This window comes from Boleophthalmus pectinirostris, unplaced genomic scaffold (assembly GCF_026225935.1).
Source record: "Boleophthalmus pectinirostris isolate CB_2022bp ecotype Guang Dong unplaced genomic scaffold, ASM2622593v1 HiC_scaffold_18, whole genome shotgun sequence".
Taxonomy (NCBI): Eukaryota; Metazoa; Chordata; class Actinopteri; order Gobiiformes; family Gobiidae; genus Boleophthalmus; species Boleophthalmus pectinirostris.
The window spans coordinates 32781586-32805345 of NW_026571133.1; the positions used below are offsets into that span (position 1 = coordinate 32781586).

The 23760-nt window shown below is 40.1% G+C and overlaps 1 protein-coding gene across 1 annotated transcript; it reads left to right on the plus strand.

The window, feature by feature from the left end:
* Nucleotides 1–780: 780 nt before the first annotated feature.
* Nucleotides 781–22079, plus strand: LOC110166368 (low-density lipoprotein receptor-related protein 2-like). The gene is made up of 51 exons (XM_055154142.1): nt 781–905; nt 1249–1374; nt 1446–1685; nt 2444–2554; nt 2640–2759; nt 2846–2971; nt 3479–3682; nt 3749–3917; nt 4630–4798; nt 5054–5273; nt 5361–5480; nt 5550–5768; nt 5852–6160; nt 6284–6502; nt 6766–6960; nt 7047–7295; nt 7427–7648; nt 7734–7982; nt 8389–8586; nt 8679–8927; nt 9093–9299; nt 9372–9620; nt 9703–9909; nt 9983–10246; nt 10338–10553; nt 10633–10791; nt 10867–10968; nt 11445–11612; nt 11709–11924; nt 11988–12217; nt 12292–12421; nt 12491–12684; nt 12807–12993; nt 13223–13435; nt 13508–13688; nt 13756–13957; nt 14033–14197; nt 14270–14509; nt 14578–14808; nt 14869–15003; nt 15060–15258; nt 15330–15455; nt 15542–15649; nt 16827–17063; nt 17727–18027; nt 18531–18627; nt 18721–19488; nt 19579–19684; nt 20289–20617; nt 21233–21295; nt 21370–22079. The coding sequence occupies exons 1-47, from the start codon at nt 848–850 to the stop codon at nt 18787–18789; spliced, it is 8805 nt and encodes a 2934-aa protein (XP_055010117.1). The 5' UTR covers nt 781–847; the 3' UTR covers nt 18790–19488; nt 19579–19684; nt 20289–20617; nt 21233–21295; nt 21370–22079.
* The last annotated feature ends 1681 nt before the right edge of the window (nt 22080–23760 follow it).

The window sequence follows — 23760 nt, forward strand, 5'->3', positions numbered from 1 at the left end:
TATTGAAGAATATGATCTTAGACTTTACATCAATACGTTCAATCGCTTTCATGTGCCTGCATCACAAGATTTTATAGGCTAACATGTGTCCAAGCGCTGACCAAGAGGAGATATTATGCTGCTTTTGCCAGTTTCTGGACTTCGTGTTGTGACATGTTCATTTTGGTGCCAAATAGAAGTTCTAGGTTCAGTGTCTAGTCCTGTAAACGTTGTGCGTAAATGTGAAATAAAGTTTGCGTCCAAAACATATTAGTCATTTTGAAGTGAGCAGTGGATAGGTGACCTATGCATTTCATAGCATACATTTTAAATTGGATTGTCTTTATTTGTTGCATTATTATTTACAATGATTTGGCCAGATCATTCAGCGTACACACACTAACCTGTAACAGTAGCCTATTATTTATTTTGACACCACAATTTATTTATTTCAGACCACGATGACCCAGTAAGTAATTAGTGTGACTGATTAGCAGCTGAAAGGGCTAATCTAGGCCTATGTGAATAGGTTATGCTACAAAAGCAAAAACATCGAAAGTTTCTCAGTCGGAGACGTTTATGTTGCGTTGCTTCACGGTTTAATGTAATTTTAATGTCACATATCTATTCTAACCACATACACGCGCATATGTAGTAAGTTATTAATGGATACATGAGTAGGTTATATGGTTTGTTCTGCGGCATTTATTTTTCCGCATTGTTTTATTGGTGGAGGGTAAAAAAAAGACGAGGTCACGTGACTGAGAGTACAGTGCGCGCGGACGGTACACACGTGCAGTTGTGAGCTCTCTCATTAAAGCCTTTTCCCCCCAGCTGCTGCTGTTTGTCCCGATGAGCCTGGGCCGACATGGACCTGCGCCACTGCGTTTGTTTGGTCCTTTTAACCAGGCTGAGGCTTTTCGCGGGTAGGAAAACGGATTTATGGTTTTGTTTTAGGGAAAGAGTCAGATTTTGACCACAATGAATGTGATCAACAGTTGTAAACACTGACAAATCCGCAAACCAACCGAATATGGCAAAGATCACACGTAACAAGGATAGTAATGGGCATTTCATTCACCACCTTTATGAAGTAAAAAAAAAGCACCTATTCGTCTCAAATACTTCGTAATATTGTTGTAAGAATATGTTGATGCATCATGTCTCACGGCTGTTGTACGAAGTGAATGAATGAGCCTTTTGATCTTCACATTACAAAAAATGTCACCTCACTGGTATGTGTCTTCTTTTCACTCCATATCTCTGCAGTAGGCCAGATGCTTGCATGTCATTCCAGTCAGTGGCAGTGTGATGATGGGAGCTGCATCTCTGCTGTTTGGAGATGTGATGGGGAAGGAGACTGCCTTGATGGAACAGATGAAATGGACTGTGAAAGTAAGTTGTAATCATGTGTATGAAATGACTTATTCATATTTAAGATGTTCAAACTATTCTTGTTCGCACAGGCTATTCCGCTTGTCCGCAGGGCCAGTTTTCTTGTCTCGACTCTGTGAACTGTGTAGACCTGTCTGCTCACTGTGATGGGAAGAAGCAGTGTCCAACAGGCTATGATGAGGAGAACTGTGAACACTCCTTGGGCTGTCTGAACTCCGAGTGGACCTGTAAAAACGATCTATGTATCGCCATGGAACTGCGCTGCAATGGAGAGAATGACTGCTTGGATAATTCAGATGAGCAGAATTGTGGTAAGTTTTAAATGTACAGTATTTCCCATGTTAAATTTGCAATCACTGAAAGGGAGCATATTTGGGTCCCCATGACTCTTTAAATAAATCCATAACCCCAACCCTCACTCTGGCTCTAATCTTAAACATAATCTCAATCCAGGCCATAACTTTAACCATAACCCTGCAGCCTATCAAACGGGTACACAGAGCTGTAGGAATGTTTTCTAATAAATGTGGAAGGGCTGTAGTCTTTGAGTGAGTTAGTGGTTGTTTTAGTCAACCCAATTTGTATTAGTTGTCTAATGATTTTATTTGGATTATGAGGATGTATATACACAGCAAGAGTAAGGGTAATGTATGTTTACACAAAATTGACATAGTTTTCAAGTTAACAGCTTTCTTATCCAAGTTATTCTAGGGAGGGTGTAAGGGGTTTAAAAACACAGTGGAGCATTTCTGTATTACCACATGACATCATGAGGTAGAACAGAGTATTTTCAGTTTGAGAGAAGAACTCAGCCTAAATATCCAGGGTTTTTGTGTTTTGTGTAAATGAAACACAACTCCAAGTATGTCTCAAATGAGTAAACTAAATTAACTTAGGTCAGAAATTAGTGTAATATGGGCCCTTTAATCTTTTTTATGCTTGTTACTAGAACTTCTCTACAAATATCCTACATTTAGTGAGTTTTTGTCAGTGTCACTGTTTAAATGTGGAAAGTAAAATGTAAACTTTGGTATTAATTTTTTTGTTATATTTTGTTAAATTCTTAAAGGTCAGTGCAGTGAAGGCATAAGGTGTCCAGATCGAACTTGTCTTTCTCTAGAAAAAAGGTGTGATGGTACAGTGGACTGTGCTGATGGACGAGATGAGCCTATTACATGTGGTGAGACAAGACACTAGAATGCTTCAAACTGGAAATGATTCCTCAAAAGCGTATTGGAACTGCAATATTTACACTTTCACTACAGGACGGATTTGCTCCATAAATAACGGAGGCTGTAGTCATTTTTGTGTTGATGAACCCTGGGCAGCTCTGTGTTCTTGTCCAGTGGGATACGAGTTGTCTTTTGACGGAGCTACTTGTAAAGGTTTGTTAATCTTTTACTTGCATAGTTCACTTCACATAGTTCACTGTGAAACTAAAGGATCAGTACCCCCCCTCTCAATGCTTTAGATGTGGATGAGTGCGCCCTGGCCCGTCCTGTTTGTATGCACTCCTGTGTTAACACTGTGGGGTCATACTACTGCCAATGCCGAGAAGGATTCACACTAACCAAAGGCTCTATGTGTTTGGCTACAGGTAATGCTATACAGGTGTAAAAGCTGCTCAGCATCAATAACTGACTTTGATCTAAGGGTGTTTATACAATGTGTGATATGATTTTTGTTCAGATCAAACAAGGTCAAAGGTTTTTTTTTGTTTTTTGTTTTAATTTAAAGGGGCATTATGTCACTTTTCTGTAAGCCACATACTTGTCAATTTGGAGATTTCATTGCTTTGTCAGGAATGATCCAATGTAGAGTGTTAAACTTTACCATTTCTGTAAAAAAACCAAAAAAAAAACAGATAATGCCGTCAGGCCAAGTTACAGGTCAGATCTGTGGAGGAATGATCCCACTCATAGTAGAAATGCTTGTTTTTCCAAAGTGTTTCTACGCAACAAAAACAGTTGTAATTGATAAACTGCAAGATTATGAGATTAACTGTAATATCTCCCTATGATAAGAAGGTTGCATAAACTAACCTTCAGAAAAATGACCTAATGCACCTTTAAATTTATAATTCAAAAACTGTACATTTCTGAAGGCAATATTACGAGACTGGTGACGGTTCAGAGGAATACTTTGGGGCTTTTGGACGTGAAATCTCGACATTTTGAAGTAGTCCAGTTTGCTGTGTATGAGCCAGTGGCCTTGGCATTTGACTTGAAACGAGCTCTGTACTACTGGGCTGACGGCCATGGACAGATTCACAAGACTGATGGACATCAGACCTGGACCATCTATGCTGGTTTGTGCTCTTCAAAATCTTGTGTTTTAATTATTTATTTTAAATCAAGTATATTCATTCCCTTAGGCCAGCCTGGTATCCAAAGTTTAGCTTGCAATTGGCTAAATGGACAGCTGTACTGGGCCAATCAAGAGACCCGGACAATCTATATGCAGGTGGCACATGGAAAAAGTTACACCACTGTCTTAAGCAAAAATGTCAATCCATCTGACTTGGTGCTGTTGCCTGTTGAGAGGTATGCATGGCTAATCAGTATGGAATTTGTTTAAACAAACATTAATAAAATAAACATGTTTTATATTAATATAATTGCAGTAACATAATTTAATGTGCATATGACTAGAAGACTAATTTCTCTAAAACGTAGTCAATAACATTACTAAAAAATGTTCTAGTTTTGGTCATTTTATTTAGAATTTTACTTGTGATTGTACACGGGCATCCGACATGACGTAGGTAGAGGTATGTTACCTAAGAACCACGATATTAACTAGGACTAAAACTTCTCTAAATTGCCCAATAGATTTGACAATGAAAAATAAATTACAACACCTTTGTTAAATCAGTGTTTAAACTGTCAGGAAAAATGGCTTTCCTGTGTGGAAATTGCCTCTGCATTTTGGATGGAATTGATGATAGTTGATGACGTAGATGTATTCCATTTTAGAACTTCCTGCGACTTCCTGTAGCCTGTGGTTTTACAACTGTTTTCTATTTTTCTTCACTAACTGCAACTTGATGTAAAATTATGATTACTAATCACCACAGGTACTATCCCTCCAAACCAAGGAATGATTAGAAAAGTATATTAATTATATACTGTTAAATCCATTTTAAGGATTTGCCTTCAGTACAGTTGTGACAGTAGTTTTCCTTCGGTTATGTGTATTACAAACCAAAATAAAACATGATTATTAGTTTAGTTCAAATCTTGTTTGCTGTTGCAGTTTGATGTTCTGGATAAATGCTGGGCCAAGTGAGCGAGTAACCATAGAGAAGTCCTGGATGGATGGATCAGATCGGAGGTCTCTGACCGTGCTCACCGCTCAGGCTGCCCATGGCCTCACTATTGATGTAGCCGCCAGAAGACTCTACTGGATCAGTGACTCGAAGAAGGTGACCACAGAACAGTATATGTACGAATAGTAGCACCGCCCAAATGTGCCCATCTATGGCAAGGTTACCAAGATACCTTTCTTTTACACATTGAATTCTCCTTGTCTGTTTTTTCATTAAATGCCACATACGCCACAGTTTTTACCTCTAGCTATCCATTTTACTAATCTTCAATCTTGACTATACTTGACATGCATGCTTTACTGTCACCCAACTGTCTTTCCAATTGATTAATGTTTGTGTTATTTTGTATAGTCTATAGAGACTGTGAAGATGGATGGTAGTGGTCGATATTCATTTCATGGAGTATTTAGCCAAGGACCTGCTCTGAGTCTCACTGTGTTTGAGCAATTTTTCTACTGGAGTGACAAAAAGGGTCTATGGCAGGCTCCAGTCTCTCCCAACCAAAGGAGACTGATCTGGAAAGACCCCCTGCCTTTGATAAGTGTGTTCCATGAGCTGCAGCAACCACAAGGTAATAAGGCACTCATATTTATCACATGAAGTCTGTAATGTATACTATTTGTGATTACAAATAGAAATAATTCATTTGTGCCTGTAGTCTCTTCTCCATGTGTAGGAGCGCCATGTGAGATCTGCCTGCTCAGCAAAAGCAACATTCTGGGATTCACCTGCACTTGCCCAAACTCCAAACTACTTTTGCCCAATGGCGTATGTGAATGTAGGTTTGCTTGCTTTATCTCTGCCTAAGATGAAACACTTAAATTATAGATTATTTTTGTTCATACAGATCCAAGAGTTGTTTATGGTACCCTTCGCACTGTCAACTTTGTGGAGTTTCGAGATGGAGATGCTACTGAAGTCCAGCTCTTTACAACAGATGAGGGCATTTTGTCATTTGACTTGGACTGGTACAGAGACTGGTTTTATTGGGCAAACCAAACTGGATACGTGAAGCGCACCAGTCTGACGCAGGTCAAGACTGAAAAAATACCAACATCTTCACCAGGTTAGACAACAAATCTCTAAAATGATCAACTTTTATATTAACTTTATTTTTCAAACGACTCCTTTTAACGCCTCATTCCCTAGCCTGCCTGCTGAAAGTGGATCAAAGAAGTGGGAACTTGTATTGGGTGTCATGTGATCAAAAGAGCATAAACGTGATCAACACTGACCGCCGTTACACCCAGAAACTCTATGACTCACAACGAAAGATTGAGGAGCTGTACTTGGATTGGCTGAGGGGAGGGCTTTTGTGGATGGAAGGAGGTCATATTTTTACCATGAGCATTATGGGAGGTAAACCCTTAGCTTTGCTCCGCTTAGGGGGAGGAGTAGTGGGGACGCTAGCTTTTGACCTGAGGGCCAACAGTCTTCTCTGGAACTCTAATCCTGCAGGTATGTAAATGTGTTTCATCTTTTATACAGAGTAATCCATTCAAGACAAGTGTTGCATGTGAGCTTCTGATTTTGCATACCTAAAATGAAAGTGACCATTTTACATTATTTGTATTGTTCCAGGTTTGGTAACCATGAGTTTGTTTTGGGACAAAAGCCATATAGCCGGTAAAAGATGGAACATAACTGGATCTGTCGTTTTTGCTCTGGAACCTTTCTTCCTGTCTCTCTCTGAAAACACAATGACTCTTTGGGATCGCAGAGATGGAAGACCCATCCAGTCCATAGCTGTGCAAAGCCATGTGCTCGGTGTTATACATGCACTCAAAGACTTCCATGCAGGTTGGAAAAGTGATAGATTTCTATTCAGTATTTCTATAGAGGTGCAGTAGTTCCCAGGCTTTTCTGTCTTGAGCATCACCTAAATTTTGTGTCACACTCAGTACTTGACAAATATATCTGTTTGCTATAGTAGTGTTGTATATTTTCAATTATTACTCTTATGTTGACTGCATTATTAAAGTACTACACAGTTTCATGTTTTTAAAATCTGAAGCGGGCAACTTGAATAACACTGAATAATCCTCATGTGTACCTACTACTAGATCCATCACAACAGTCAGACACATCCACTTCATCTCCACATCCTCAATCCAGACAAATGTGCAAAAGTCCTTCAGTGCTCTGTCCTCAGTCTTCGGTTCTTCTCTGCATTTCCCCAAGTCAAGTTTGTGACGGCATCAAGGACTGTCCAAATGGATTTGATGAAAATAATTGTGTCAAAAGATGTGCTTCAAAAAGTAATGGCATGCATTTTTTTTTTTCAGATTTAAATCATATAACGCATACAGTATCCTTAAATTATTTTTTAACTACTCCACTCCAGATGACTTCCTGTGCAAAGATCGTAGAAGCTGTGTGTCTCAGGACCTGGTCTGTGATGGTCGGTCCCATTGCATAGATGGCTCAGATGAAATGAACTGTCCAAGTTTAGCCCCTCCCCCTTCCCCGCGTAATGTCCTGAAGTGTCGCCATGGGTCCAGACTGTGTGGGGATGGGTCTGAGTGTGTCCTCTTCAGCCATGTGTGTGATGGACAGAGGGACTGTAGTGATGGATCAGATGAGGACGGGTGTGGTGAGCTGATGTTGTACTCTTAATGATGAAATGACTATTGTCAAATGGAAGCTGAATTCTCCAAGCATGATTGCATAGCTCTATACATATACTATTGACGAAATGCTACCTCTCTGCCCCTTATTCTGCAGAACATGCTGCCAATGCCCTTCAGGATAATAAATTACCAGTAATGGAACGACCACCACCTACTCCACAGTTCACTGTGCTTCCAATCCAGCCTGCCTGCAAAAGTCCCTCAGTCCTGTGCCCTGGTTCATCTGTGTGCATCCTGGAAACACAGTTTTGTGATGGGAGAAAGGACTGTCCTGATGGATCAGATGAGAACTGTGTCAAAAGATGTCCATACATGAGTAAGTAAATGAGTGGACACAGGATCACCCAGTCTTTATCGCACACATAAGGGCCATAGACTAATTCGTAATGTTTGTTTTCAAGCTGACTTCCTGTGCAAAGACCACAGGAGCTGTGTCTCCCAGCATATGGTTTGTGATGGCCGGGCTCATTGCCTTGACTCCTCAGATGAAAGAAACTGTCAAAGTTTAGCTGATCCAACGTCTCGACCAATCATAGTTAAGTGTCGCCATGGCTCCAGACTGTGTGCGGACAGGTCTGAGTGTGTTCTCTTCAGCCATGTGTGTGATGGACAGAGGGACTGTGCTGACGGATCAGATGAGGATGGGTGTGGTAAGCAGAAATTTAATAATTAGAAAAAAATAAGGCTTTATTTTGACACTTAAAACGTAAAACGGGCATTGAATTATCGGTCAAAATGCAGAGGACAATTTCTTTTTCTATAGGTACAATAAAGTGTACCATAATCTTACAAATAACTTGTTTCTTTTTAATATCATACTTTTAGACAATATAGTTTTTTCAAAGGCAGATGCCCAGAACTACAAACTCATTTTCATTCTAAGTCTTATCATTCAAGTTGCACAAAATTTCTATTCCCCAAAATGTTTAGCTTTGATTGCATACAAAGTTTTTAAGTGGAAAACTTCTATTTAAAAAAAATGGTATGATGAATGAGCGCTTACATCACCATGCTATCCAGCTCCCTGTGTTTTATTTTTTTTAATGGATGCTTTAGAGACGACTACAAGAGGTCCAGAGACAACACGATCAACTCAGCCATTCACTCAACGTCCAACCCAACCAGCCTGTAGAAGCCCCTCAGTCCTGTGCCCTGGTTCATCTGTGTGTATCCTGGAAACACAGTTTTGTGATGGGAGAAAGGACTGTCCTGATGGATCAGATGAGAAATGTGTCAAAAGATGTCCATACACGAGTAAGTGCTCAGCATATTGCCACTTTACTTGTAGCTTTGGGAATCAATTTAGACTAGAGATTTAGATTGAATTCTAAATGTTTGTTTTCAAGCTGACTTCCTGTGCAAAGACCACAGGAGCTGTGTCTCACAGCATATGGTTTGTGATGGTCGGGCTCATTGCCTGGACTCCTCAGATGAAAGAAACTGTCAAAGTTTAGCTGATCCAACGTCTCGATCAGTCATACGCAAGTGTCGCTTTGGCTCCAGACTGTGTGCAGACGGGTCTGTGTGTGTCCTCTTCAGCCATGTGTGTGATGGACAGAAAGACTGTGCTGATGGATCAGATGAGGCCGGCTGTGGTATGTGATGAATTTGATAACTCTGGCATTATGGCACAAGTTGGGGCTCAGATTCAATGCAATGGAGTCCTTGGTTTTCCTGAAATTATCTAAATCTGTCACATTAGCTCACTTTTTACATTTTTTTAGAGGTTAACAAACTAGTGATTTGAATGTTTCTTACAGATAGTCCAGAAACAATGAGAAGTCCAGAAAAAATGAATTCCTCACCGGCACCATTCACTGTGCCTCCAACCCAACCAGCCTGCAGAAGCCCCTCAGTCCTGTGCCCTGGTTCATCTGTGTGCATCCTGGAAACACAGTTTTGTGATGGGAGAAAGGACTGTCCTGATGGATCAGATGAGAAATGTGTCAACATATGTCCATACAAAGGTGTGTAATTAAGACCTAATGACTTTTACACTTTACCACCGTATTAAATGCTTGATGGTTATTTCTACATAGGTGACTTTTTGTGCAAAGATCGTAGGAGCTGTGTGTCTCAGGACCTGATCTGTGATGGTCGGGCTCATTGCATAGATGGCTCAGATGAAGTGAGCTGTCCAAGTTTAGCCCCACCCACTGCCCCGCCCAATGTCCTGAAGTGTCGCCATGGCTCCAGACTGTGTAGGGACGGGTCTGAGTGTGTCCTCTTCAGCCATGTGTGTGATGGACAGAGGGACTGTAGTGATGGATCAGATGAGGACGGGTGTAGTGAGTATATCAAAATATTTTTACACTCACAGAAATGGTTGATGATGTGTTTCAATGTAAATGTATGGTGGCTGCACTTCAGTTCCAGATGACAAGGATGACAGTGATCCAATCAGTTCTGTAAAAGCAGAGTCCCCATCTATGAATGAAGTGAAGTGGTCATGTGCTAGTCCATCAGTCCTGTGTCCTGAATCCTCAGTGTGTATTCTCCCAACACAGTTCTGTGATGGCAAGTTAGACTGCCCTGGTGGCTTTGATGAGAATTGTGAGACGAAATGCTCTGATAAAAGCAAGTATTTTCCAAATTTGCTGAAAAGACCCCTTGAAAAGCATTCTTTCGCTCAAACTGTTGTTTCTTACAGGTGATTTTCTCTGCAAAGATTATCTAAGCTGCATTTCAAAAAGTCTGGTTTGTAATGGTCGCACTGACTGTACTGATGGGTCTGATGAGTTTAACTGTCCAAACATTACGTCTTCACGTTCATCTGGTGGTCTCCAGTGCCCTCGAGGCTCAAAGCCCTGCAATGATGGCTCAGAGTGTGTTTTACTCAGCCATCTATGTGATGGAGAAGACGACTGTGCGGATGCATCTGATGAATTACTATGCCTGAAATCTTGCAAACAAGGTTGTTCCAAAATTTTAACTATAAACATGTATGTATATTATTGTAAGTTTCTATATAAAATGGTCGAGCCAGATTCTTGTATCTATCAAAGGTGAATTCCAGTGTGCCCATGGAAAAATGTGCATCCCCAGCTCACAGGTGTGCGACGGCAAGGTCCATTGTCTAGACCATTCAGACGAAATAAACTGTCTGAAACAAACAAAGAGCTGTGAATTCCATTGTCTTGATGGAAAGCGCTGCATTCCCAAAACGTTCCTGTGTGATGGAGAGACTGACTGTGAAGATGGCACTGACGAGCAGGGATGTGGTACGTTCTGATGTCTACTAGAATGGAATATGTCATTTTGCTCACTGTAGTTTCTTTCATTCTTTAATTTTCTTGTTAGATTACAAAGTGACAGCAGTGCCCCCATCTTGCGTTAGTCCGTCGCTGCTCTGCCCAGGTACATCAGTGTGCATTTCCCAAGGCCAACTTTGTGATGCCAAGAAAGACTGCCCAGATGGTTTCGATGAGCAGGGCTGTATAATCCAATGTGAAAATCCAGGTATGTGGAAATCCAGGTACATGGAACGTATGAACGGCTATAATCAAATGTTCATATAGTATTTTGTTTGAACAGCGGATTTCTTGTGCCAGGATAGAAACAACTGCATCCCACCAATCAAAATGTGTGATGGGCGCGCTGACTGTTTCGACAGCTCAGATGAGAAACTTTGTACAAGTAATGCAACTTCAACTACAATGACTGCAAATTGAACTGCTAATGCTTTTATTAAAGGAAGGGTATATAGGATACATGCTTAATGGAACTACAAGCACAACCTAACCTGGGTTGCCAATTCTGTCTCACTCACTAAGCTCTAAACACTGGCAGCTGCAGTGGTGCTAAGTAATGGTTAGTTGTTAGTGCTCAGATCAGAGAGCTTTTACAGCTGGAATAGGAAATGAGGGGGAGAATCAACTTCAGAACCAAAACTAACCCATCAGAAAGCTAGACAATAATCAAGCATAAGCAACTTGTAAGTCAATTATTCTAAAAAAATAAATAAAAATAAAGCAGTGTTAGTTTCAACATGTTTGATATTTACATAGATGGGTAATTCAAAATTCTATATGCCCTACCTTTTTAAGCATTATTTTTGACTTGGAATATTTTGTGAATACTTGTTAAAATATATTTTATATGAATCCCTGTAGCCCCTTTTAACCCAGTAAGTGCAACTTCCTTTCCTGTAAAATGTCGGCGGGGATTTAAGTTGTGTAAAGATGGCCTGGAGTGTGTTATGTATAACCATGTGTGCGATGGAGAGGTGGACTGCAAAGATGGGTCAGACGAAGAGCAATGTGCAACTGACTGCAAAGCAGGTCTGTGGATTATCAATGTACATAATTAATAATACATAATTGTCATTACAATTCTATAAGTGAAATATTAGAAGATTCATATTGTCTATGCTTTAGAGGAATTCCAGTGTGCTCATGGAAAGAGATGCATTCCTAAGGAGCAGGTATGTGATGGTGAGAGTGACTGCCAGGATCGCTCTGATGAGATGAACTGCAAGAGAACTGGTGAGGGCTGCCATCAGTGGTGTGACAACAACACACACTGTATCCCAGACACCTTCCTCTGTGATGGGGAGAAAGACTGTGTTGATGGCTCAGATGAGATCAAGTGTGGTAAGTGGTCCGTGTAACTGATACAATCTTTGCTGACATTCAGTTCATAATGATGTTTTTCAGGTTTGGTGGCTTGTGATTCTAACCAGTATCGCTGTAGAAGTGGCCAGTGCGTGTCTCAGGCTGTGCGCTGTGATGGCTATGCAGACTGTGGGGATCACTCAGATGAGAAGGGCTGCTCCAGACCACCGCACTGCCCAACACAACTCCGTTGTCCAAACAGCCACGAGTGCCTCCAGAAGGAGTGGATTTGTGATGGAGAGAATGACTGTGCAGATGGTTATGATGAAAAGGTGAGCGGTTCAGATGAAAGAAATTGCCATCTCAGTATTTGCTTTTGCAGTATTTTGCTTTTGTTTATATTTAGAGCTGTAGAACTGCCCCAGTAAAATGCAAAGAATATCAGTGGCAGTGTGGAGACAGCAGTGAGTGCATTCCTGTGTCCTGGAGGTGTGATGGAAAGGAGGACTGTGAGAATGGACAGGATGAAGACCATTGTACGCATTTGTTAAATTAATAAAACACTTGCAGATTTGCATTATAGGTTATGAAATGTGCTTTCATAGGCAGTGAAAAGAAATGTGCCCCTCATCTGTACACGTGTGAGAGCGGTGAATGCCTAGAGCCCAGGCAGCTGTGTAACCGTGTGACCAACTGCGCTGACCGATCAGACGAAGGGGCTGGATGTTACCAGACAAACTGCTCCAGTTCTTTGGCTCCTCATTGTGACCACCACTGTGTCAGCACACCCAGTGGTCCGGTGAGTTTGTGTTCTTTAGGTTCAATGGTGTGATTGCACAAGATTGGGTCTTAATACAATAAAACTTTTCCTTTTAGTAGTTTTTAGCATTTCATGATTTACAGTACTTTTATTTTCTGCAGCGATGCTTCTGTGCTGCAGGGTTCCAACCATACAGAAATGGTTTATCCTGTGTTGACATTGATGAATGTAGTAGTGTTTCCTCTGAAGTTTGCAAACACATCTGCCTGAATACTCGAGGGTCCTATGTCTGTCACTGTCATCCCGGGTTCTACCTTGAAAAAGACAAGAGAAGCTGCAAAACTGAAGGTATGGCGTTTTAGCAGCTATTGTCTTATTGGTTTTATATAGTGCTTTTTGAACAACACCCAAAAACATCAAGTAACCCTAGGTCTAGTTACACTAGTCGTCTTATGGGCTTACTGATCTGATACTAAAACTATTCAGATTTTATAATGGCAAGAAAAAACATCTTTGACAAATATTTATTTTTACTTGCAATATGCAATATATTTTCACTATATAATGTACTTTTCAGGTGAGGCCTTGCTTCTGGCCTCAGTTCAGTCAGAGCTGATCGTCCTGGGAGTCCATAGTGGCACCTTGCGTGTGCTGTCATCAGCTAATCGACCTGTGTTTTCACTGGACTATCACTGGGCAAAAAACAGGATTTACTGGCTAAGCTCAAACTATCAGAGCATACGTTGGGCTGAAATGAATAACACAAACAACAAAGGGACACTTATCAAAGGTATGTGTTCTTCCAGAGTAGTCTACTACTTTTTTTTGGAGTGTTTGAACCTGCTTCTTGAATCTGTTACAGGAGTGAAGTCTGAGTTCATTGCAGTGGACTGGGTGGGTAAAAACCTGTATTGGGTGGATGGGCTGCTGGGGCAGATTCTAGCAGTGAAGCTCAGTGATGACACTGTGAAAGCACAAGACCATACTGTGGTCCTCGGAGATTTGGAGCAGCCAAGTTCAGTTGTTCTGGTTTCACATAAGGGGTAAGTGTCTCTGTATGATTGGATTAGTTGTTTCATGAAGTCTTCATGTAGTTTTGGTCCTACTCAGGCTGATGTTCTGGTCAGAGATTGGCAGCACTCCTCAGATCGAGCAGGCTGGGATGGATGGTTCCAAGAGGAAGGTGGTGGTCAGCCGTGGCCTGAGCTGGCCTGTGAGCTTGGCTTTTGATGTTCTGGACAACAGGATTTACTGGGCAGATGAGAAACTGCGCTGCATTGGATCTGCCTCTATGGATGGAGAAAATGTCAAGGTCAAGCATGAAAAGCGTACCCAAATAACTGAGGGTTTGAATCAGAATTTAATGAGTATCATATTTCTGCACTAGATTCTTCAGTTGGCAGAAACTCCCAGTCCTTTCTCTGTGTCTGTCTTTAATGATCGAGTCTTGTGGTCAGACACTAAAAAGAGAAGTATTCGCTCTGCTGATAAAAGAACTGGAAAAGATCAGAAGGTTCTTGCTAAAAGACCTGGGCAGCCTTTTGCCCTCAAGGTAACGTACATGTGTGTGTGTTTTATGTGTGTGTATATATATATGTTTTATTCACTTCATTTTACATTACAGATTATGCATCCCCTTTCACAACCGTCAGTTTCCAATCCGTGTGAGCAGTTGCCTTGTTCCCATATCTGCCTTTTGGCCCCAGCAGTGAGGAGTCAGAGTGGAAACTCTAGGGCCTCCAAGGGCCTCTCTGCAGCCTGCAGGTGCCCAAAGGGACTGCTGCTTTCAAAGGACAACCTCAAATGTACTGTACCCACGGAGACCACCTTTGTCATGCTTCTGTCTCTTCAAACCATTTATCAGGTACTCTATTTAAGTACAGTTTTAACAGTTTTTAAATATTACCTGTGGGATTTGATTCTTGCTTGTAGATTCACTTGCATTCAATGTATAGTGAGGGTGTGAGCCTCAAGAAAATTCCTAATGGAAGAGTATTGGCTCTCCCTGGGGTCAATGAGGCCTCATCAATGGATGTCTCTATTCCTGGACTTTCTCTGTATATTGTGGATGCAGTTCTAGCAACAGTAAATAAACTAAAACTGAGTGACTCTAGGTCAAGACAACCACTGCTTGCTGATGGACAAACCTTAAAGTTGAGCCAGGTATAAAACATATTAAAGAATTTACAGACATAAGATTACCGCACATGTTTTTATTTTTAGGATGACCCCATCTCTGCACTAGCGGTTGACTGGGTAACTTCTAACCTTTACTGGTGCAGCAGCAAAAGACACAATCTCCATGTGACATCTTCTGAACAAGGCCACACTGTTTCTCTGCTCCCTGGATTTATGAAGGTGAACAAGGATTTCATAGTGAAATCAAAGGTGTTTTACTAATCTTTGTTATTCAGGGCACTACATCCATTGCTGTGCATCCCCCCTCGGGCCGGCTGTGCTACACAGCTGTGGGTTTGATGGGCAACAATCAAGCAGAGGTGACCTGTGCCTGGATGAATGGACAGAAAAGGGCAGTGCTATGGAAGAAGTCCAGCATTCCCACTTCACTGGTCTTTTCAGACACGGGCACTGTCATCTACTGGGCTGATACTGGTGAGAGCAGAACTTTTTCCTTAATTCAGTTTTGTGATTTGTCCATTTTAACACCTTGGTGTTTTGTCAAGGAGAGGGAGTAATCTATACTATGGGTGTGGATGGATCAGGATTTAAGCAGTACAAAACAGGGCTTGGGTTCCTCATCTCATTCACCTTTATTGAAAACTTAATGCTCTGGATGACATTTGACAAAGGTAAGTTTCCTCACTAAACACACGATGACTTGATTTCATTAAATCTGTCTTATGGTATTTGCATGAATTTTATTTCTTTGGCATAGATGTAACCAGACTATGGTTTAGTGATGGCCTGCAGCCAAAACATCTGTGGTTTGAGACAAAGATCAGCTTGGTAGAAATAAAAGCCTACAGCAACAGCAGCCAGTCTGGTATGTCTTCTGACAATTTCTGTAATTTTATACTTTTGTAATTTTATACTTCCTTTATACAAGTACTATATACTTGTTATTTTTTTAATCATATTTAGATTAAATATGATTTTATATCAAATATTTAAAGCCTTAGAAAACAAGCATCCTCACATTGAAGGGGCTTGCCCTTCCAGACCTGCTCAGTAACTTTGCCTGGTAATGTAATGTGCTTATCTCCATGGATATAAGTTTCATGTCATAATGAATATTCAAAGCAAAGGGTATTACATCTCCACAAGTGGTAAACAGTTAGTGGACCTACTACCAGGAAAGTTACATAGTGCCACTTTTTATTCAATACATATTGATTCCAGTGTACATTCTCTTTGGGTGGTGAGCTTTTGTGTGTTCAGCTTCATAACAAAGAAGCTTGTTTTGTAAAACTCACGTGGTAATGCGTGGTTATAACCACTAGAGGGTAGATGAGTGTCGCATTTGCAAAGTTTGCTTTGATGCACTGATGAAATGTGAACATTGACACATTTAAATGTATTTCATTTAGCTGAATAGATTAAGACTGAATGATAGTTTTTGTTTACAACACAAAAATTTCCCATAGTTTGTAATTTTGGCTTTGACTGTTTTGATCTTATATAATTCACATTGAGCTTCTACACATTTAGCCCAGTTGAGCTGTAACGTGGTATAGAATGCTGATGCAGTGTTATCAGATACGGTGGACAGCATGAAAGAGCCCCTTAGTGTAAGTCAGATAGAATGTGGTGATGTGATACTTGCACAGGGATGAGGTCTATTCTGTTACTGTACTACACTGAGAGGGTCTGCATGAATGAGCTCGAAATCACAGCCCTCCCTCTTGGTCTTGATCCTCTGTAGGTGTATTGTAAGACTGGCACCACGTATGGAGTTGTTTTTCATGGGGTTTGGAATATTTTTTGTCTTCAAGTTTTTGTTTAGAATCAAATTTAAACCTATACCCCAAAGCAAAACTGAATAACACTTAGTATCCATTGTTATAGGATATCATTTTAAAGAACTTTATTGGGTTACTAGGATCAAGCAGCTTGAATTTCAAATTTGGTTTGACATTTTGTAACATTTAAATGTCTAAAGGTAACTAAACAATGTTAACTAATCAGAAAAGATGATTATGAAATGAAATCTTGTCATTCAGGAAGCAACAGCTGTGCCAACAACAACGGACGATGTGCTCACCTGTGTCTGCCGTACCCAGACGGAAACACATGCCGCTGTGGACAGGGCTTCTACATAGTGAATGTCACTTCCTGTGCCCCGTTACCCTCCTGTCCCTCAGACTCACAGCCCTGTCTTGATGGCAGTAAATGCATCAGCAGCACCCGCTTCTGTGACACTCATGCGGACTGTCAGGATGGCTCCGATGAACAAGATTGTAAGTGTTTCATCATGTGGTCAAGTTTAAAGAGCATATGACATAACGGTACACTATTAATTTTAGTAAAAACATAATTAACATATTTGATTTTTAAAAAATCGAGTGTAGTCCAATGAGGTTAATTTGGTCTTCTGATAATTTATAATTTGTTATACTACTAACATACTAACATACAATCTTGTGTTAGTCTAGTTTTTTTTTTTCTTTTGTGAATTTGGTGAAGTTATAATTTTACTTCCTTTTTGGACAAGGGCAGCCGATAGGACATAATTATGTAGAGGACTATTACATGACTATGGTAACAAGGGCCAGACTGACCTAAATTAAATATAATATAAAATAAATGGCAACAACTTAATTTTGATAAATGGAGGTTTAAACTGTTAGGTGGTCTAAACTGGCCTCCTTGGGTATAAATTATGTCAAAATTTTTGATGGAATTTTCAGTGGTAATGGCATGGGTAGAGGTATTCTATTTTAAAACTTGCCAAACTTCCTGTATATTTGTGCTTAACTTTTTTTCACAAACTGACTAAACCGATGTATAACCTATGGTTTATATTAACCTCAGGTACTGTCCCACCAAACCAAGTAGTAATGTAAAAAGTATAAAACCCTGTAATTTGCACTTTAAATATAGCAATTTATTATTCTTCCTAGGTTCATACGAAGACGTTAGCCTCCCCGGAATTAAAAGCAACCAGAGCTCCCTGGTCAAGTCCCCACTTGCCTCTTCAGACACCAACAGCCAAAAGAAATCAGAGGAATCATGTGACCTGCAGTGTAATGGCCATGGCTTCTGTGTTAGTGAAGGCACAGTCCAGCGCTGTCAGTGTGTAGCTGGGTACACAGGGGACTTCTGTCAAGTAGCAGAAACCTTACACAGTGGAAGAGCTGTAGGACTGGGGCTGCTCTTTGTGGTTGTATTGTTGATTGCCGCCATTTTCATTTACATAAAAAGGTTGGTAAAGAAATATTACATAATGATTTTGTAACATTTGCACAGATCAGTTGAGGTAAATTTCCACTGTTTGCATCAGCTTTCAAATATTTGCTCCCTGTAAACCTTTTAATATGCAGAGGTGGGTAAGTCAGCCAAAATATGTACTCAAGAGTAACATTACTTTAAAATACTAAGAATTAAATAGTAGTAACAACTAAGTGTAAAAAAATGCTGATCTCAAAAGAAATGGAAATTGCACAATTTAAGGTATGAATGAACCTTTCCAGAGATTAATGCATCAAACATGCTTAGGAAATTAACCTGAATACATAATATATACTATAAAAATACTAAAAGTATACTAAAAGTAACTAGTAACAGGTAAGGTGTAAGAACAGCAAATGTCCAAATATTGTCACCTTACAGCTTTCGTAGACTTGGTATGTTACATTTACAAGGATTGAATCTTGTAATCTTGATTCTGGTAAATCAATGTCATCTGTGTTGTTTTTATTTTGTAGGAGAGACCTGGCTTTAGCACTGAGCAGTACCAGAGAAAAAGAGACTCTAATGTCCAACATCGGCTTACCTTCGGAACAGTTCGACTATGACCATGAGGTAAAAATTTTAGGGTGAAGGGATATTCTAAAGGGTATGAGATAAGAAAATAAGAGATTGTGTTTTGTTTTTTTTTTTTGTTTTTTTTTTCAGGAGCTAGACTCTCCAGTTGATGGGAAGAGTCCTGGTTTAACCCTAGAGTCACTACAGTTGAAGCAGTAGACAATGTAGACGGGCAAATGTTGAACTCTGCAATTATCTCAGTCATGTCTGGGTTTAAACTCTTGCTGCAATAAAATCATCTTAGATCTTATATGTTTGTTTGGCATTTGGCTTAATGGTTCCGACACCATTCATGTGTCACAATCATGCTTTGTTGCCCAATGTTTTAAACTGACTTGTCTCTAGTCAACATTTCATGGACATTAGAGATCAGTAACTATATACAAACTATACTCCTTTACTGATGTACCCCAGAAAACCCTCACGATCCCAAATAAGCATGTCCTCTGGTACAGTTTCATGTTTGTCTTGTTCTGACTTGCCTTTTCCTGCTTCCACCCCCTTCTCTTACAAGAAACACACCTATGTCATTTTTACGCCTACTAAGTCCAAGTCAGGGCGTAAGTGTTTCGTATAATGTTTGAGGCTGACCATTTAGGTGCAAAAGTCCTCGCATTATTACACTAGTTTTGGAGTTAACCTGCTGGGCACATTTTTTGATCTTGTTTTTTCATAAAATATCTGACTTGACTTAACTCTTTGAGCATCTATGCATTGACTCTTGGGTAACCTTTATTGCTGCGTAACATCGTATGGCATCTTAGGAAATGCGCCATGCCTTTTCCCACATAGGATTACCAGTCCTGACCTCAAGCATGTTGCATATGAGTCACAACATGAGAAGGTGAGTGGGAGGAGGTGAGTTGTGTTGCTTCTATTATGGAAAAAAAGGAAGGTATTTACACAGGTCTCAACTTTCTTCCTCTTCCCGCCTACCTTTTGTTTCAGATTGTCTCACAAAGAGGAACGACACAACTCTATAGGCTTTAAAGACTTTTTGGAGCAACTTGTTCAACTTAAACGATCGGCGATCTACAATAAATCACTGAAAAAGGTCAGTTGAATGCATTTTGAAGTTTACGTTGAGTACTGTGAGGTATAAGACCTCCCCAGTGTTGTTTTCAAACCTGTATGACTGCATGCTTGAGAGGTACAGCAGCATGACCTCTATCAGCTCTCATGTTTAACTCTACCACAATCATAAACATTTCTCCAGCTTCTAGTTTGTTCCACAGTCTAACGGATTTATTGTATTCTTTCTCTTGCTTGCATGGCTGTCCTTTGTACACAAGTACAAATTTGATAAAATAGTTTAGAATAGTTTTCAAATAAGTATATCCTTGTAAAATGTACAGTTTGTAAACTGGTGCCAGTTAACTATTTATATGGTTGGGAATGTGCATGTTTATGATTGTAGTCATGGACAAATTTTTTCCGTTTGTTCCCTCACATTTGCTCTGACAATTAACTCTGGTCTTAAACCTGTGTACAAAATGAAAAGGTGTTTACTTTGGGGGAGGGGCTAAATTACAACAACCTGACCTCAGGGGAGTCGGGTTAATTATTTTGGTTGAGTATGTGGCTATTGACTAAGATTGTGTTTTTATGAATTGTTTTACATGACACTAGGTTGACTTTCATCTTTTTAATTTCTCCAGTTACTCTAGAATCTCATTTTTTCTCCATCCACCACCATGTCCATGTCTCCTCCTCCTGCTGTGGGCCAGCCGAGAGGCATAGACTTCAACCTGCCCACATGTGGAGAGACCCAGTGTAATGGCCATGGGACGTGTATGTCTCCCCCAGGAGGAGGCACAGAGCTTGTGTGTGAGTGTGCACTTGGATACCGGGGCCAGTTCTGTGACCAGACAGTGAACGGGGCGCTCAGTGTGCCTCTCACAGTCAGTGTGATCGCAGTCATCCTTGGTGTGCTCATAATAGCCTTTGTTATCGCCAAGATCAGACAGAAGCAAAAGAAGAACCGCAGGTACTTTCACACTTGCACTAATTCAGTTTGCTTTTTTTTAATGTAGAATGCAGTTCATAACACCCTGATAGTTCTTTTAGTTCCATTTAATGATTTAATGATGACTAATGATGAATCACTATATTGTACAGAAAGTATTTCAAAAGAGAGGAAGAGAGCCTCACAATAGTATTTTCATGGCTTAAAGAGCTTCCCCCAATTTAGGTGATGAGATGATAAACCATTTCTAATCTACTCATTACAACAACAAAAAAACTATGGTAATTCCTTGTAATTCCATGTGAGCTTTAAGGTTCCCATTAAGGCAAATCAGTTTTTGCAGCGATGTGTTCCACTTAGAAATCATATTGTAGAAAGTGCATTTAGCAACATAATATATCTTACCAATACTTTTTATATAAATCACTAACAGTTACAAGGTAAATATTTACATATTATAAATGACTGATGAAAAGTGCAACTTTTTCTAAATGGCATTTGAGAGTGTGTATTGGTACACAGGGATATGACTACTTTGTGTGTATGAATGAATGGCATGTATGTGTCACTCCTTTCAGCAGGTACATTTCATGGTTCATGAAAACAAGATGACTTTTTGTTTGTTGTTGTCAATAGGCAACGGCTGGCAACAAGACAAGGCTACAACGTCACTCTGTGAGGATGAATTTCATAATGCAGGTAACTTTAAATTTGAAAGTTTTAAACTGAACAATGACAAATTTCTGATTTGTAAAGTATTTTGCTTTTCCCAGATAACCTGTGACACAGAGCCAGAATCAAGGTGAAGCTTATTTCATCCAGTGCAGCCTTGAGACTAAAACTGTGCTATCGATTGTTCTGGAGCTTTAGTTGTATTAACTTTGTCAAAAGGACAGATGTGAACAAAGAAAGTAGTTTGTAATGACTGAGTCAACTCATGATTCAGAGATGGCAGAAGAGATTCACTTTTTGAAATGTATATATTGGCCCTGCACTCTGTCAAGACATTTCTTTAAGGACTAACAATGCTAGAGCAATGCACTTTAACCATATGAAATTTCATCTTGCTCCTGCTTGTAAGTAGCTACTGAACCATTAGGCACTTTTCTGGTGCAGTGATCTTATTCAGTATGGGAACAACAGGAGTATAGGCCTTCGTATTGCTGTGTCTCTCATTTTACTATTATTTTTCATTGTAAAATATTGACCACTGTTGGTCACCTATATAACTAAACTTATTCTGATGTTTTTTTGTTTTTTTTGTTTTTTAACACAATTCCTGGAGCAAAATAAACTTGTAGATTTTCCATGAAAGATTCTTCAAGCACGGTGCTCAGTGGTAAATGCGATTTTATATAGTTGTTCTACCACTCTACTCTTGTCTGAATCGAGTATGGGAGCAGCAACTGAACACTGAACTACCAACCTTTGGATCAGAGGGCTTTATCAACATTTTAATAAACTGTACCATGTATCTAACGCACATTAACTTACTTGCAATCTTTTGACTTTTGTCCTTAGTAACTCAACACTACTAAATATACTGAGTTGTTTACAGAAAACACCTGCTGGACGAGGGCTGTTCTGACACAATGGTGTCCGGTTCACTGTTACATGAGGAAATCGGTGTGTTGCATGTGAATGTCAATTTATTCTTCAAGTGTCCAGTATTTAGTTTTATACGTTGATTACCAATTTTTAACAGTTAAACACATTCTCACTTTTACATAGTAAGACTCAATTTATAATGGATCAAATTTATATAGCACTTTTTCAGACACTCATAGAAGCTTTACAGTGCATTATTCACGCCACACAGTTGTAAGCCACTTTTTTAGCCACAGCTGCCCTGGGACAAACTAATGGAAGTGAGGCTGCCGATCTCTGCTACTGGCCCCTTCGATTACCACCAACACTCATCCACACACTTTCATTTTAGGCAATATATATACATATATGCACAACAGCAAAGCATGTCACTGTAGTGAAGTGCCTTGCCTAAGTGTGCAACAGTAGTTTTTTTTTCCTGCCACTGCCTCCCCACTGTGGCACTTGGAATTCCCAGCTGCCTCCCCAAGTACTAACCCAGCCCAGACCTGCTTTGCTTCTGAGATCTGATGAGATCAGAGGTCCTGTTGATATGAGCTACCTAGCACTACTGCGCATGCGTACGCCCCCACGCACTGTTTAAATATCAATTTGAGCTTCTGAGGCACAGATGGGGTAAATTTCCCTCCATGGATGGTGTGTATATATTTTTGAAATAAATGATTGTTTTGTTTCTTCTGTCTGTCCTCATCTGTCATGACCAAGAGACAAGTTCATTGTTATTGGCACTATATAAATAAAATGGGACAGTTCCATGCAATTCAATCTTCAATGTCCCCAGTATCACAAAGGTGACACATGTTCCCTCTACTGGTTGCATTATTTGGAAGAAGACAGTAAAGATTTGCTAGCCTGATTCTTTGAGTGGAGGCACTAGGTGGCGCCAGCCTGGCTAAAGATTTGCTACCACAACCCATATTCATATACGGTACTGTGCAGACGTATTTGGCAGGTGTGAAAAAATGCTATAAACAAATAATGCTTTCAAATTAATTGTTTCTATTAATCTTCACAATGCAAACTAAGTGAACAAAAGAAAAGTCTAAATCAAATCAATATTTGGCATCTTTAGCCTTCAAACCAACATCAATTCACACAAAGGGGTACACATAAAGTAAGGGATTTAGGATTATAGTCAGGTGTATGATCAAGCAGTTATACCAAGAGGTGCTAATGATCAATGTCACACGTAGGTTGGAACACAGTCATTAACTGAAAGAGAAAGAGCTGTGTAGGAGGCTTAAGACTGGGTGAGGAACAGCCAGATTCTGCTACCAAGGTGAGGTTGTGGAAGACAGTCTCATGTCACAGGTCATACACCATGGCAAGACTGAGCACAGCAACAAGGCACAATGTAGTTATACTGCATGAGCAAGGTCTCTCTCAGACAAAGATTTCAAAGCAGACTGGGGTTTCAAGATGTGCTGTTCAAGCTCTTTTGAAGAAGCACAAAGAAACGGGCAACGTTGAGGATCGTAGACGCAGTGGTCGGCCAAGGAAACTTAGATGAAAGACTCATCAAGCTTATTAGCCTTCAGAATCGGAAGCTGTCCAGC